This window comes from Alosa alosa, chromosome 3 (assembly GCF_017589495.1).
Source record: "Alosa alosa isolate M-15738 ecotype Scorff River chromosome 3, AALO_Geno_1.1, whole genome shotgun sequence".
NCBI classification, from domain to species: domain Eukaryota; kingdom Metazoa; phylum Chordata; class Actinopteri; order Clupeiformes; family Clupeidae; genus Alosa; species Alosa alosa.
The window spans coordinates 3,365,435-3,380,434 of NC_063191.1; the positions used below are offsets into that span (position 1 = coordinate 3,365,435).

Here is a 15,000-nt window from a genome sequence, read left to right on the forward strand (position 1 = left end):
TGCACATGCTGTAATACTCTAACAAAATCTCCCTGTTTCTCCAGGCCCTTCTCATTGGCATTGTGTGTCTAGGGTGTGTGTGTGTGTGTGTGTGTGTGTGTGTGTGTGTGTGTCTGTGTGTCTGTGTGTGCGTTTGCGTGTGTGTGGTCCCCTGACGCTGTGCTAACTCTAGCTCATTAGGTGCTTTAGAATAGTAAAAGGCCTCAGAAGGTTTCCCTTTGTGAGGATATTACAGCTAGTACAATACAGAACATTATCAAACACACACGCGCACACACACACACACACACACACACACACACACACACACATTCACACAGGCACACAGAAACACACACCCAGGCACGCACACACACACACACACACACACACACACACACACACACACACACACAAGCAATAAGTTATAGGTGATATTGTATGAGAGAGAAAAAACTGTAAGTCCTGGTCCTTTTGTCTCCCATTCACACACACACACACACACACACACACACACACACACACGCATACACACAAATACACACATTTGATCCTGATCTTTCCGTGGGAAAATGGCATTTTCTCTGTGTGAGAGTCTTTGTGCTCAGGTCACTGAGTAGAATCTGAAGTATGTGTGTGTCTCTGTGTGTGTGTGTGTGTGTGTGTGTGTGTGTGTGTGTGTGTGTGTGTGTGATAGTGTGTAGTGTGCTTTCAGGTCTGCAAGCGGAAATTGTGCTGAATCGTGTACCTGTCCACAGTGCTCTGCTACAGCAAATCTAAAATGGGAACGCATATGACTCCTTGTGTGTGTGTGTGTGTGTGTGTGTGTGTGTATGTGTCCCTTTATGTGTGTGTGTGACTGGATAATGTTGTGCCACAGCTTGTACCTCTCTCTTTGTGTTTTGAGCTTGTTTCTATTGTTTTGGCTCCTCTACCTCTTCCTCATCTTTCCTCCTCCTGCCCCTATCCCCTCCTCCTCTTCCTCCTCCCCCCTCCTCCTCCTCCTCCTCCCTCCTCCTCCTCCTGTTCCCCATGGTGGTTGAGATGTCTTCCACTGATGGCTACAAGATCTGGGAGCCCAGAGAAGAGGAGCTTTGACTTGTACCAATCCCCAATCCCCAATCACCAATCTCCAATCCCCAATCCCCAATCCCCAATCCCCAATCCCCAATCCCCAATCTCCAATCCCCAATCACCAATCACCAATCCCCAATCCCCAATCCCCAATCCCCAATCTATGTCTCTCTGTCTCTATCACACTTCAAAGCTCCTCTCTTCTAGTCTCCCCAACCCCTCTTACCTGTTTACACTCAACCATTCTGTGCTCTTTCTCTCTCTCTCTCTCTTTCTCTCTCTCTCTCTCTCTCTTTCTCTCTCTCTCTCTCTCTCTTCTCTCTCTCTCTCTCTCTTTCTCTCTCTCTCTTTTTCTCTCTCTCTTTTGTGGGGTGTATCAGGAACGGGCAGGAGGAGGAGTACAGGAGCCTGGTGGAGGACTTTGTGCAATGGTGCAAACTCAATCATCTTCAACTTAACACTTCAAAGACCAAGGAGATGGTGGTGGATTTCCGCAGGTCTAAGCCCACTCTGCTACCAGTTCACATTGATGGGGTCAATGTGGAGGTGGTTAGCACCTACAAGTATCTGGGTCTCCACCTGGACAATAAACTGGACTGGTCAGCCAACACTGATGCACTCTACAAGAAAGGGCAGAGCAGGCTGTACTTCCTGAGGAGGCTGCGGTCCTTCAATGTGTGCAGTAAGCTCCTCAGGATGTTCTAGCAGTCTGTTGTTGCCAGCGTCCTCTTCTATGCAGTAGTATGTTGGGGAGGAAGCACAAGGAAGAAGGATGTGGGGCGACTTAACAGGCTGGTAAGGAAAGCTGGCTCTGTAGTGGGAGCTGAACTGGAGTACATCACTTCAATATCTGACAAAAGGACCCTGAACAAACTGATCAACATCTTGGACAATGAGTGTCACCCACTCCACAGCACTATTGTTAAGTAGAAGAGCCTGATCAGCTGGAGACTTTCGCTCACTGCCTTGCACAACTGACAGACTGAGAAAGTCATTTGTCCCCAGGGCCATTGAACTGTTCAATGCCTCACTTAAGGGAAGAGGAGAGATAGACTTCTCTGCATAGTCTGTCTGCCTCTTCACCCCTCCATGTTTGGTACTGTCTGTCCACTAGCCACTTGTACCACTGTCTTTATGCCTCACTGTTTTGCGTGCTATATTAGCACATTAGCACATATGCATAACCCCCCTCCATGCCACAGCCAAACTGTGGCCACACTTATACATTTTCTTTAAATAGTTAAATATATAGATATATAGACTTTACTTTACTTTATTTCTGCATTGTTGCACTGTTGGACTTACTCATTTGCACTATCACCATGACCACTATCACCATTGCACTACCACCATGACACTCACTCACACAGAGCACCTTAGAGCACCTTACCATACCTTACTATGCACAGAGAATCACAGGCTCAGTCCCTGCCTCAGTCATTGCAAGCACCTCTGATTGATTAATCACCACTATGTGGATACTGTTTTTAGAATTGATTTAGATTAAGTGTTAGTTAGTATAATTTGTATTTTAGTATATTTAGCATATTCTTTATCTTCTACTGTCCTTATTGCTTAGTTGTGTTTTTATATTATATACTTTAATTTCTCTTTCTGCTGTTAAAGAATGTGTTTGTGTTGTCTGTATGCTGCTGAGACCTTGAATTTCCCCTGGGGATCAATAAAGTATCTATCTATCTATCTATCTATCTATCTATCTCTCTCTCTCTCTCTCTCTCTCTCTCTCTCTCTTTCTAAATTCAATTCAAATATGCTTTATTGGCACGACAAATCATATGATGCATTGCCAAAGCGTTCACAGGAATTATAATAATTACAAAAAAGTAAATAAACAAACATATACAAACATTACAAACATTTACACTTCATCAATACACTGTGTGTTTGTGTTTGTGTGTGTGTGTGTGTGTGTGCGTGTGCGTGCGTGTGTGTCCGTGCGTGTGTGTGGGCGCGTTGCTCAGTGGTCACTCCTCCTCTTTCTGTCACAGTTGTGTATGTGTGTGTGTGTGTGCCAATTCATTGATATAGATGTTGAAGAGGGTTGGTGAGAGTGGACAGCCTTGCCTCACGCCCTGCCCTTGAGTGAAGTAGCTGGTTTGCTTATTTCCAATTTTAATTGTGCATTTATTGTTCGAATACATTGTTTTTATTATGCTGTATGTTTTGCCTCCAATACCACTGTGAATTAGTTTAGAGAGTAGACCTTCATGCCAAATTGAATCGAAAGCTTTTTCAAAGTCTACAAAGCAGGCAAATACTTTTGATTTGTTTTGGTTCATATGTTTGAGGAGAAACTGAAGACTGGTAATGCTAGAGATGCATGGAGAGGGCCAAACAAAATGATGGGTAGGGAGAAGAGACAGACCTCTCATTGTGAAGACCCAGTCCAACTAGCAAATAGTCTGAACATATTCTACTCCAGATTTGACAAATATGATTTTCAAAGTGAGTGTGACGCTGTCTGCTCTGGACTGACCTCTGACCCAATGATTATTCAGGAGGATAAAGTGATCTCCGTACTGCAAAGGGTTAACCCTCACAAAGCCTCTGGTCCAGACGGGCTCAAAGGGTGGGTATTAAAGGAATGTGCAGCCCAACTGGGACCAACTATCACCAAAGTGTTCCAGCTGTTCCTGAACTCCAACTTTTACCCCCAGGCCTGGAAGACAGTGACCATCATACCTGTACCAAACCCCCCCCCCACGCCAAAATGAATAATGACTTCAGACCCATTGCTCTTACACCCATCCTCAGCAAATGTATGGAGCGCCTCATTACGCAATGAACTGACCCACCAGGTAGCAGGATCACTGGACCCCAGGCAATTTGCCTACCAAACCAACAGAGGGGTGGAGGACGCCACACTCACCCTCCTGAACAGCATCCACAGTCATCTGGGCAAACCCAACACTCATGCTCGCAATCTTTTCATGGATTTCTCCTCAGCCTTCAACACCGTTCAGCCTCACCTCCTCCTAGGACGCCTTTGTGACCTGGAAGTCAGTGTTGGCCTGGTCCTCCTCATCAGGGAATTTTTGAGAGACCGACCCCAGCGAGTCTGTATTAAGAACTGCCTCTCTGACTCTCTTGTCCTGAATACAGGTGTCCCTCAAGGATGTGTATTATCCCCTTTGCTTTTCTCCATATATACAAACGAAATACAGTGCAACAGCAGTGACCTCTCCCTCATTAAGTATGCAGATGACATGGCCTTATTTGCCTGCCTTCGGGACTCAAACAGCTCTCCCTACCTGCAATACATCAACACCCTGACTTCATGGTTCGACAGCAGCTTCCTGGATCTCAACATCGCCAAGACCAAGGAGATGTGGCTAGGAAGCAGCAGGAGAGGAGGTAATAAAGACTCTGTGCCCACCTGCAAGCCAATCAGCATGAAGGGTCAGGAAGTGGAACTGGTCACTCAATTCAAATATCTCGGAACAATAATAGATCACCAGTTACAATTTCAAAACTACATATTCAAAAAAGGGAGACAGCGCCTGGCCCTTCTGAGGAAACTCAGGAGCCTTAACACCAGCCAGCGCACAATGACCATGGTCTACAAATCACTGACCGAGAATATGCTGACGTTCAACATCGTGTCATGGTATGGGCACCTTTCGGTCAAACAAAGAACACACTGGCACAAATAGTCAACCAGGGTGGAAAGATCATTGGCCATAAACAACATCAATTCTCACACCTGTATTCACAGATTTTATTAAAAAAGGCATTACAGGTTTATCAAGATCCAACTCATCCCCTCCACTGTGCTTTTCAGCTGCTGCCATCAGGACGGAGACTTGCAGTCCCAATGGCAAGGAAGAATGCTTACAAGTGGTCATTCATTCCATCAGCCGTGACCATCCTTAACAAAGAACTGGCCATAGTCAGATAAATGTATATGCGGTTAGGCACTTTATGTATTTTACTCATTATTATTTCTATCTTTTAACTCTTCTCTGGAGCAAACGGGACTGATTTCATAGTTTTTACCTATATATTATGTTTATCTATTTATTGTGCATAGTGTTGTCTGTGATGTGTGTGTGTGTGTGTGTGCTTCTTGTATGTCTTTATGCCACTGTCAAAGACAATTTTCCATTTTATGTAAGTTTTATTGACATTAAAGAAGTCTAAGTCTTTGTCAATTAGGGTTTGTAATGTGAAGATATGATCTGATGTTCTATATTTTGGTAGGAATCCAATTTGACTTTTGCTTAGGACACTGTGCTCGATAAGGAAGTTCATGATTCTTTTCTTCATGATGCTGCAGAAAACCTTCCCCAGATTACTGCTTACACAGATGCCTCGATAATTATTTGGGTCTAGTTTGTCTCCACTCTTAAATATGGGCGTATGAGTCCTTTATTCCAAACGTCAGGGAAATAACCAACACTGAGAATAAAATTGAAGAGTTTTAATATTTAATATCTCATTTTGAGTCTGTGATCAGCATGTTTTAGCATTTAATTTAGAATTCCATCTGGTCCACTCGCTTTTTTTGGTTTTAGGGTGTGCAGTCTGTCTAGCAATTCCTTTCTGTGATAGGGTAATCTAGTTGGTTTTGGTATTTAGAAATTGTGTCTTCCATTTTGGTCAGTTTTTCGACTATTTGGATTTGTTCATGGGTCATATCTGTTTTGTTATACAGATTTTCAAAATAATCTTTCCATGTATTGCCATTTTGTATGGCTGGTACTTCATGGGGCTTCATGTTTAGTGAGTTCCACTTGTCCCAGAAGGTATTCGTATTTAGTGATTCTTCAATTGTTTGTAGTTGGTTTTGAATATGATGTTCTTTTTTCTTTCTAAGTGTTTTTTTGTATTGTTTGAGTTCCTCATAGTATTGAATGCGTAAATTGTCATTGTTTGGCTGTCTGTGCTTTTGGTTTGATAATTGTCTTAGTTTTTTCCTCATCATTTTGCAGTCCAAGTCAAACCATTTCTCATCACTTTGTTTGGTATTTCTTCTTTTTTGAGGGGGATGTAGGGCAGATAGCTCTGCCAGGTAGTCAAATATATGGTTAATATTTTCTACTGCTAAGTTTACGCCTTCTATATTGTGGGGTAACTACTAAGAGGGAAAGTATCAATAGTTGGGGAAGCTTTAGGGTGATAGAGAGCTGTTTTCTCTGCTGTTCTTAGTCCATCTGTAACTCTCTCTCTCATGCGGAACAGCTTGTTGGGCTGTTTGTGTATGTTAGAGTTTTCTGTTCTTTTAAGGTATGCAGTAACTTGGCTGTGGTCTGATAGGGGTGTTAGTGGCTTGACTGTGAATGCTCTGAAAGTGGATGAGTCTGTCTGTTATCATGTAGTCAACTGTTGAGCAACCAAGAGGTGACCTGTAGGTGTATATTCTTCTTCTTTCTCTCTCTCTCTCTCTTTTTCTCTCTCTTTTTTCTCTCTTCTCTCTCTCTCTCTCTCTGAGTCTTTGTGTGTGAAAGAGAGAAAGAGAGAAATAAAGAAACCACCTCATCCTCTTCAAAGCTCATTTTTCTGAAATCTTCTGGTCTCTGTTTCTGAAGTATGTGTTTCGCATTCCTCTCATACACACACACACACACACACACACACATCCAGACACAGAGAGATATAGGCTCACCTCTAACACTCTCAACTCAAGAGGTTTCATTTATTCAGAATGTCCAAGGCTGTCTCATTTTCACTGAAACCCCTTTCAACACTCAGACAACATTAACACACCTCCAGAACATGCTCCCTTCACACACACACACACACACATATCTTAGTTGAAGTCACCTTCATCTTTTAAATGATGATGTTCTGTTGTTTTACCCAGCGCACCAAGAGAAATTGATCATACTACTCTGTTTCCATGGCTTCCACGGAATGTCCTCTGAGTTCTGTCCCCTGACAGTGTGACAGATTCCGACCAGGAGCACAAATTCTCTCTCTCCCTCTCTTTCTCTCTCTCTCTCTCAATTCAATTTAATTCAATTTTCAATTCAACAAGCTTTATTGGCATGAATGTAAATTTTACAGTGTTGCCAAAGCATTCAATATCATAATAATAACAATAACAACAATAGTAATACTACTACTAGTACTACTACTAATAATAATAATAATAATTATAATAATGAAATAATACCTGGATGCTTAAATGGACAGAAAAAAACACAAATGGAATATAATAATAATAATAATAATAATAATAATAATAATAATATATAATATATAATATATAATAAGCTTTATTTGTATAGCACCTTTCATACACAGAATGCAGCTCAAAGTGCTTTACATTTGAAGCATGTAACACAATAATAGTCAGTCAGTCATTATCAATCACTTTTCTTCATTGCTGGGGCCGTTTATGATCCACTCAGCAACATATCAAAAATATAGAAAATGACGCCATAAGACTGGCAGCCTTAACCCTTTACCCCCACAAGCACGCCATATGGCATCTGTGGCAAAGAAAAACTCCCATATTCCAGGAAGAAACCTTGAGCAGAACCTGACTTAATAGGGGGAGCCCATCTGCTTCTGGCTGGCTGCAGGATAAGATGAGTTAACTAAAAGCTTTCCTGTACAGGTATGTTTTCAGATCTTTTTTAAAAATATTTACTGAACCCGCCTGCTTGATGTACAGAGGCAGGGTGTTCCATAGTTTGGGGGCATAATGGATAAAAGCAGCTTCTCCACTTTGTTTGTGGAGCACTTTGGGTACGATTAAAAGATTAGAATTGGATGATCTAAGTTTTCTTTGTGGTTGATAAAATATTAAAAGCTCAGAGATATATGAAGGTGCTATGCCATTCAGAGCTTTGTAAGTATTTAACATAAACTTAAAATCAATTCTATAGGAAATAGGGAGCCAGTGCAGTTCAGCCAACACAGGGGTGATGTGTTCTCTCTTCTTAGTCTTAGTTAAAAGTCTAGCCGCAGAGTTCTGTATGAGTGCCAATTTCTTTAGATGTTTTTTGGGAAGACCAGTGAAAAGTGCATTGCAGTAGTCTAACCTGCTAGTGATAAAGGCATGAATTAGTTTTTCTGCATCTTGTTGAGTTAAAAAGGGCCGCACTTTTGGCAATGTTTCTCAGGTGGAAATAGGCTGTCTGAGTAACTTTACTGATATGGGGCTTAAACTCTGCATCTAAGATGACACACTTTGGCAATGTTTCTCAGGTGGAAATAAGATGACACCGAGGCTTGTCACTTTTGGTTTGACCTGGTGCGCCAAGTTCCCCAGATTACTAACAACAATGTCTCGCTTTGGTTTTGGTCCAACCAAGAGTACCTCTGTTTTGTCATCATTTAGTTTCAAAAATGTTTTGCTCATCCACTGATTGATGGAGGTTTGGCATGCAGTGAAACCAGTTTAGAGCATTATCAGAGAGACCCACCCACTTCGCAAGGCGGTGAATTATGATGCTATGATCAATGGTGTCAAATGCCGCACTCAAATCCAGAAGAATAAGGATCGAGACTTTGTTTGAGTCAGTAGCCAGTCTAAGATCATTGACTATTTTTACTAGAGCCGTTTCTGTGCAGTGATTTGATCTAAAACCTGATTGGAATTTTTTTCGTTGAGGAAGGTATTTAACTGATTACAAACAACTTTTTCAAGTACTTTGCTCAGGAACGGTAGATTTGATATAGGCCTGTAGTTGCTCAGATTGGTATGGTCAAGATTCGACTATTTTATTGATCATGAAACATGAGCTGTTCTCTCAGGATGTGGCAGGATTGGTTATACTTTTGAAGCAATGGTTGAGTCAGTTTTGTTTAGGCCATGTTTGTTTATTTTGCTGTTTCTCAATGAGGTAATCTGGGTAATCAGGCACTCTGGGTAATCTAGGGGGCTCACCTCACAGGCACTCTAGGTAATCTAGGGGGTTCACCTCACAGGCACTCTGGGTAATCTAGGGGGTTCACCTCACAGGCACTCTGGGTAATCTAGGGGGTTCACCTCACAGGCACTCTCTAGGGGGTTCACCTCACAGGCACTCTGGGTAATCTAGGGGGTTCACCTCACAGGCACTCTGGGTAATCTAGGGGGCTCACCTCACAGGCACTCTGGGTAATCTAGGGGGTTCACCTCACAGGCACTCTGGGTAATCTAGGGGGTTCACTCTTTAGGGGGCTTTTCTCTGGGCTTCCACCCCTCTGCTCACTTCCAAAATAGTTTTGCTCTAAATGAAATACCTCAGGCTGGCTTTTGTCCCATGACTGTCTCTCTCTCTCACATGCACGCACACACACATACACACACACACACACACACAGACACGACTGCACTCACACACAAACACACACACACACAAACACACACATGCATATAATAGATAGATAGATACTTTATTGACTACAGAGAAATACAGAGAAAGTGAGCAAGAGAGATTTGCATCTATTGGTGTAAAAGAGAACATTCACACACTGAAAGAGAACATTCGTTTTTCTCTGGTGTGGTGCTATATATGGGGACCTCCATGCCTTGGATCAGTGATCTCACACATGTGCATGAACACACACACACACACGACACTCACACACACACACACACACACACACACACACTTTACGAGCGGACGTTAAACTCATCATATTCTGCCACCTCTGAAGTAATTATAGCTGACAGTTTTAGCGTTGCTCTGTCCGAAAGAAAATTGCCCCATTTATTTCAAATTCCCACATAAAACCAGGAATTATTCCCTGTCGAAAGAAAATTGCCCCATTTATTTCAAATTCCCACATAAAACCAGGAATTTTCCCCAGTTCCTTCTCATGCAGCAGACACACACACACACACACACACACACACTCATACACATAATCACACACACACACACATGCACAGTGTTGGGTGTTTGGTCAGAGTTTCCCCAAAATGTCATTAATGGAATGCTGAGTTATGAACAGGCCATTTAGATATTTAGGATTAGATTTGATTTCATCTGTGGGGGATACATTCATGACACACACACACATGCACACACACACACCCTAACCCTGAGTGCATCTGAGATCATGTGTCCTTGAAACTGCACTGGAAAGGAAAGAGAACTTAAGGCCAAACCATAACTCAAGCAGTGTGTGTGTGTGTGTGTGTGTGTGTGTGTGTGTGTCTACCAATGCAATGCATATGTGTGCATTCAATAAAGTGTGAGTGAGTCTCACACTTCATCACAGTTATGTTGGATACTGGCCCTGTACTAACATGGTGACAAACACAGACAATATTGAACGTGCCCAGTGCTGCTAAGTGCTAACATTCTCTTACAGTAGCAACAGTGTGTCTATTGAACGTGCCCAAACACTCCCAATGCTGCTAAGTGCTAACATTCTCTTACAGTAGCCACAGTGTGTTTATTGAACGTGCCTAAACACTCCCAAAGCTGCTGACATGCTATCACAGTATCCACAGTGTCTCTATTGAACATGCCCAAACACTCCCAATGCACTCCCATTTGAGCACTTAAGCTTCTTGTGTTTTTTAAGCATGTAACTATTATTCGAAAATGCACAGTCTGCGTTATCATTTTTGTCCGTGTTAAAAGTAATGTTAACTTGGCCCATAGTTGTATCACAGTAGTGGGAATTAAGTGACCATTAAATAGCATTTTGTTTGTGGCATTATAGCATTGTGGAGAGTTTATGAAGAATTTAGGAGAGCAATGGGTATTGACCGTGAGGTTAGATTTCTTCGGGAGAAGGAGATAGAGAGAAATATTACGCTTTGCAGGGTGAAAATAAGACAATGGCATGAGATGAACGTGAGCAGGAACGGGAGCATGAATTTGCTCTAAAGAAACTTGAGTTAGAATTTGGCGCCAAGCGACCAGTCTCTCCTTCCCCAACATCACCTCCAGTTGACCCGGCCAATCCATCGGCCCCTGTGGCGTCTGATCTGTTTAGTTCCACCTTCATAGAGATGGATGTTGAGAAATATTTCTCACATTTTGACAGGGTAGCTCATAATGCCCATAATGCTTCAGTGTGTTCTGACTGGTAGAGCTCAAGATGTATTGTCTGCCCTTAGTTTGGAGCAAAGCCGTCAGTACAGTATGACTTAGTAAAGAGCACCATCTTCAAGCTTACTCATTAGTTCCTGAGGCATAACGCCAGCGGTTTAGGAATCATCAGAAATCAGATCAGGAGACCGGCATAGTTTGCCAGAGAGAAGCATTTGAGCACTGGTGTGGCTCTGAGAAGGAGCGGGCATTTGAGCACTGGTGTGGCTCTGAGAAGGAGCGGGCATTTGAGCACTATATATACTCTTTTGATCCCGTGAGGGAAATTTGGTCTCTGCATTTATCCCAATCTGTGAATTAGTGAAACACACTCAGCACACAGTGAACACACAGTGAGGTGAAGCACACACTAATCCCGGCACAGTGAGCTGCCTGCATCAACAGCGGCGCTCGGGGAGCAGTGAGGGGTTAGGTGCCTTGCTCAAGGGCACTTCAGCCTCTTCCTACTGGTCGGGGTTCAAACCGGCAACCCTCCGGTTACAAGTCCGAAGTGCTGACCAGTAGGCCACGGCAACCCTCCGGTCACAAGTCCGAAGTGCTGACCAGTAGGCCACGGCAACCCTCCGGTTACAAGTCCGAAGTGCTGACCAGTAGGCCATGACTGCCCCATGGTGTGGCTCTGAGAGAGAGAAGGAGCATCGTGCCAATCATGTGTTGTGATCTCGCCGCTGAAGCAAGATTGGTGTCGTAAAGCCTTCTGCCGAAATAGATGTCCGATAAGTGTCCAAAAAGCGTTACAATATGGCCGCCGAGTCTGTCTGCTTCTCTAATCTGAGTTCATGATATTAGATTGTATCTGTGCACACTGAGACTTGGCCAACTTATGTTACCTAAATGTCTGTTCAACTGGTGCAGGGTTTTGAAGTGTGTGTGTGTGTTTGTGAGTGAGTTTGTTTGTTAGTGAGGAGCGAGCATGTTTGTGTCTGTGTTTATCTGTTTGTTTGTGTGTGTGAGAGTGTGTATGTGTGCAGGTTTGTGTGTGTGAGAGTGTGTATGTGTGCATGTGTGTGTGTGTTTGTGTCTCTGTCCAGTGGTCTGTGTCGGGTCCTGCTGTCCTGTCTGAAAGCCACCAGCTGTCCCTGCCTGCTTGCCTGTGTGTGTGTGTGTGTGTGTGTGCCAGTACCCGTTTAAAATCCTGCTGTCTCCACAGCAAGCTCTTTCACAGCTTCACGCTCAAACACACTCACTCTCTCAGCTGACTGATGTGTGTCTATGTGTGTGAGTGTGTGTGTCTGTGTCTGTGAGTGTGTGTGTGTGTGAGTAGTGTGTGTCTGTGTGTGTGAGAGAGAGAGTGTGTGTGAGTAGTGTGTGTGTGTGAGTGTGTGTGTGTAGTTGTATGTGGTTGTATGGTGTTGTTGTTTGTTAAAGTTGGAAACACCTCATGGCCAACAGGCCTCATAGATCTCATAAATGTGTGATAGAGTCTCAGGTTAAGATTCCATTCATAGATACTTTATTGATCCCCAAGGGGAAATTCAAGGTAGATTATGGTGTTACAGCAGCAATTCATAATTTAAACATATATTACACATACATACATACATACATACATACAAGTAAAAAAAAATACAATTAGATATAGCCTCTGTTAAAGAGGGTGTAAACTGCATTGTCTCTCAGCATAAGATTTTTCTCTCACGGCACAAAGGGGAGTTGTTGTAAATAGTTATGGCAGTGGGCAGGAATGATTTTCTATAACGGTCCTTGTTACAGTGAAGTTGGAGTAACCTCCAGCTGAAAACACTCTGTTGTCTGACCAGTAGTTCATTCAGTGGATGTGAGGTGTCCATAATGTTAAGGAGCTTTTGCAACACCCTTCTCTCAACAACTAACTCTAGGGGTTCAAGTGTACTTCCAATTACAGAGCCAGCTCTTTTAATCAACTTGTTGAGTTTTTTGGTGTCATGTGTTTTTGGTGTCAAATGTACACCCAGATATGTCTTTGCGTTGGGTAGGTTTGTGTTGGGTAGGTTTGTGTTGGGTAAATGTAACTGGATACTGGGTGATAGAGTCTCAGGTTAAGATTCCATTCATAAATGTAACTCCATTGCTTCATTGTGGAATTTTTGATCATTGGTGGTGATGGGCAGGTTCATAAAGTTTTGAACTGGTGTTAATGTGGTTTGTAAACTGAACTGTCTGTTAAGATAGCTGTTTTTTTATCATTAAGTGTTGCTGGTGATGGGCAGGTTCATAACATTTTGAACTGGTGTTAATGTGGTTTGTAAACTGAACTCTCTGTTAAGATAGCAGTTTTTTTTTAAATCATTAAGTGTTGCTGGGGGCTTCAAAAAGTTTTGAACTGGTATTAATGTGGTTTGTAAACTGAACTGTCTGTTAAGATAGGTGTGTTGTGGGCTAGGTTTGTGTTGGGTAGGTTTGTGTTGGGTAGGTTTGTGTTGGGTAGGTTTGTAATGTGTGAATTCTGAATCTGATGGACCCAGAAGATTGATCATCAGAGTTACGTGGGAAACAGGAGTGGAATATGGGAATATAATAGGATGACTATCCTTAACCTTCACCTTCAGGACTTTTTGCTAAAATCAGGCTATGGGTTTGACACACACACACACATGACAGAGATTATTACATGGTGAACTGATGGAATATTTTTAAATAAGCCATTATTCAGTTTTGACAGAAATGACTGAACATCAGTGAGACTATGTTTTAATGAGATCTGGCACATACACACACACATACATGCACGCGCATGTACGCATACACACATGATTTATGCTGAGACACATGCACTTGTCAGACTCAGTGTTACGTTAATAACATGCATGAGTAACAGATGTACACACACACACATGCACACTGCACACACACACACACAAACACACACAATGTTCTGCTGCCATTGATTCTTCAGATTGCATCACTGTCTGTGTCTGTATTAAACACGGAGGGGGGGACTTGATACTTGAGTAAAAGTCCACTAGGCTGCAGAGACCAAACCACACACACACACACACACAGAGAGAGAGAGACAAGAAAAAGAAAAGTGATAGAGAGTCGGAGGGGTGTACATCTGTGTGTGTGTGCCCCCCTCTACCCTTAACAGTGTTAACACTGTATTGTTTAGTTATGAAGATAGCCTCCACTGCTAATAAAAATGGCTTTGTGTGTGTGTGCCCCCCTCTAGATAGATAGATAGATAGATACTTTATTGATCCCCAAGGGGAAATTCAAGGTCTCAGTAGCATACAGACATCACACACAACATGCACTTACAGCAGAAATGGTAAACATAAGTATAAGTATAAACATATAACTAAACTCCACTGTATAATAAAAACAGTAGAAGATAAGAAAGATAAGAAAACTAACAAGACGAAATACTAAATACACTATATAAGTTAAATTAAGAAAGTCCAATGTGCTTGAGGGTAATCAAACATAAGACGCTTGTAGTGACAGGGCCGGGACTGGTAAGGTGCTAAAGGGAGTGAGTCATGGTGAAGGTGCAAACACTATTACAACATTAGTCCAACAGTGCAATAATAAGGTCTAGAGACCAGCATAAATAATATGGACAAATAAGAGAGTAAAGTATAATGTAGACAAGGTAATATAAAAAACTATGTCAGTGCAAGAACAGGTTGAGGTAATAGGGGTACAGCCATCCAATATTGTAGCAGAAGCCATTGGTCATGTGTTCTAATATAGCATGAAAAAACAGTGTAGCAGGAAAACAGTAGTAAAAACATTAGGCTGTGGACATTAGTAAAACAGTAGTAAAACAGTAGTAAAGCAGTAGTAAGCAGTAGTGGGCAGTCAGTACTCAAACATGGAGAGGGTGGATAGGCAGACAGACTAAGCAGAGAAGTCTATCTCTCCTCTTCCCTTTAGTGAGGCATTGAACAGTTCAATGGCCCTGGGGACAAATGACTTCCCTCAGCCTTTCAGTTTTGCATGGCAG

The 15,000-nt window shown here is 42.5% G+C and overlaps 1 protein-coding gene across 1 annotated transcript in view; it reads left to right on the plus strand.

The window, feature by feature from the left end:
• Positions 1-4,280: 4,280 nt before the first annotated feature.
• LOC125292235 (zinc finger protein 239-like) overlaps positions 4,281-15,000 on the plus strand; it is a 32,967-nt gene continuing 22,247 nt past the window's right edge. The window contains 1 exon segment of the mRNA XM_048239447.1: positions 4,281-4,473. Coding sequence (XP_048095404.1) covers positions 4,281-4,473 — 193 coding nt within the window.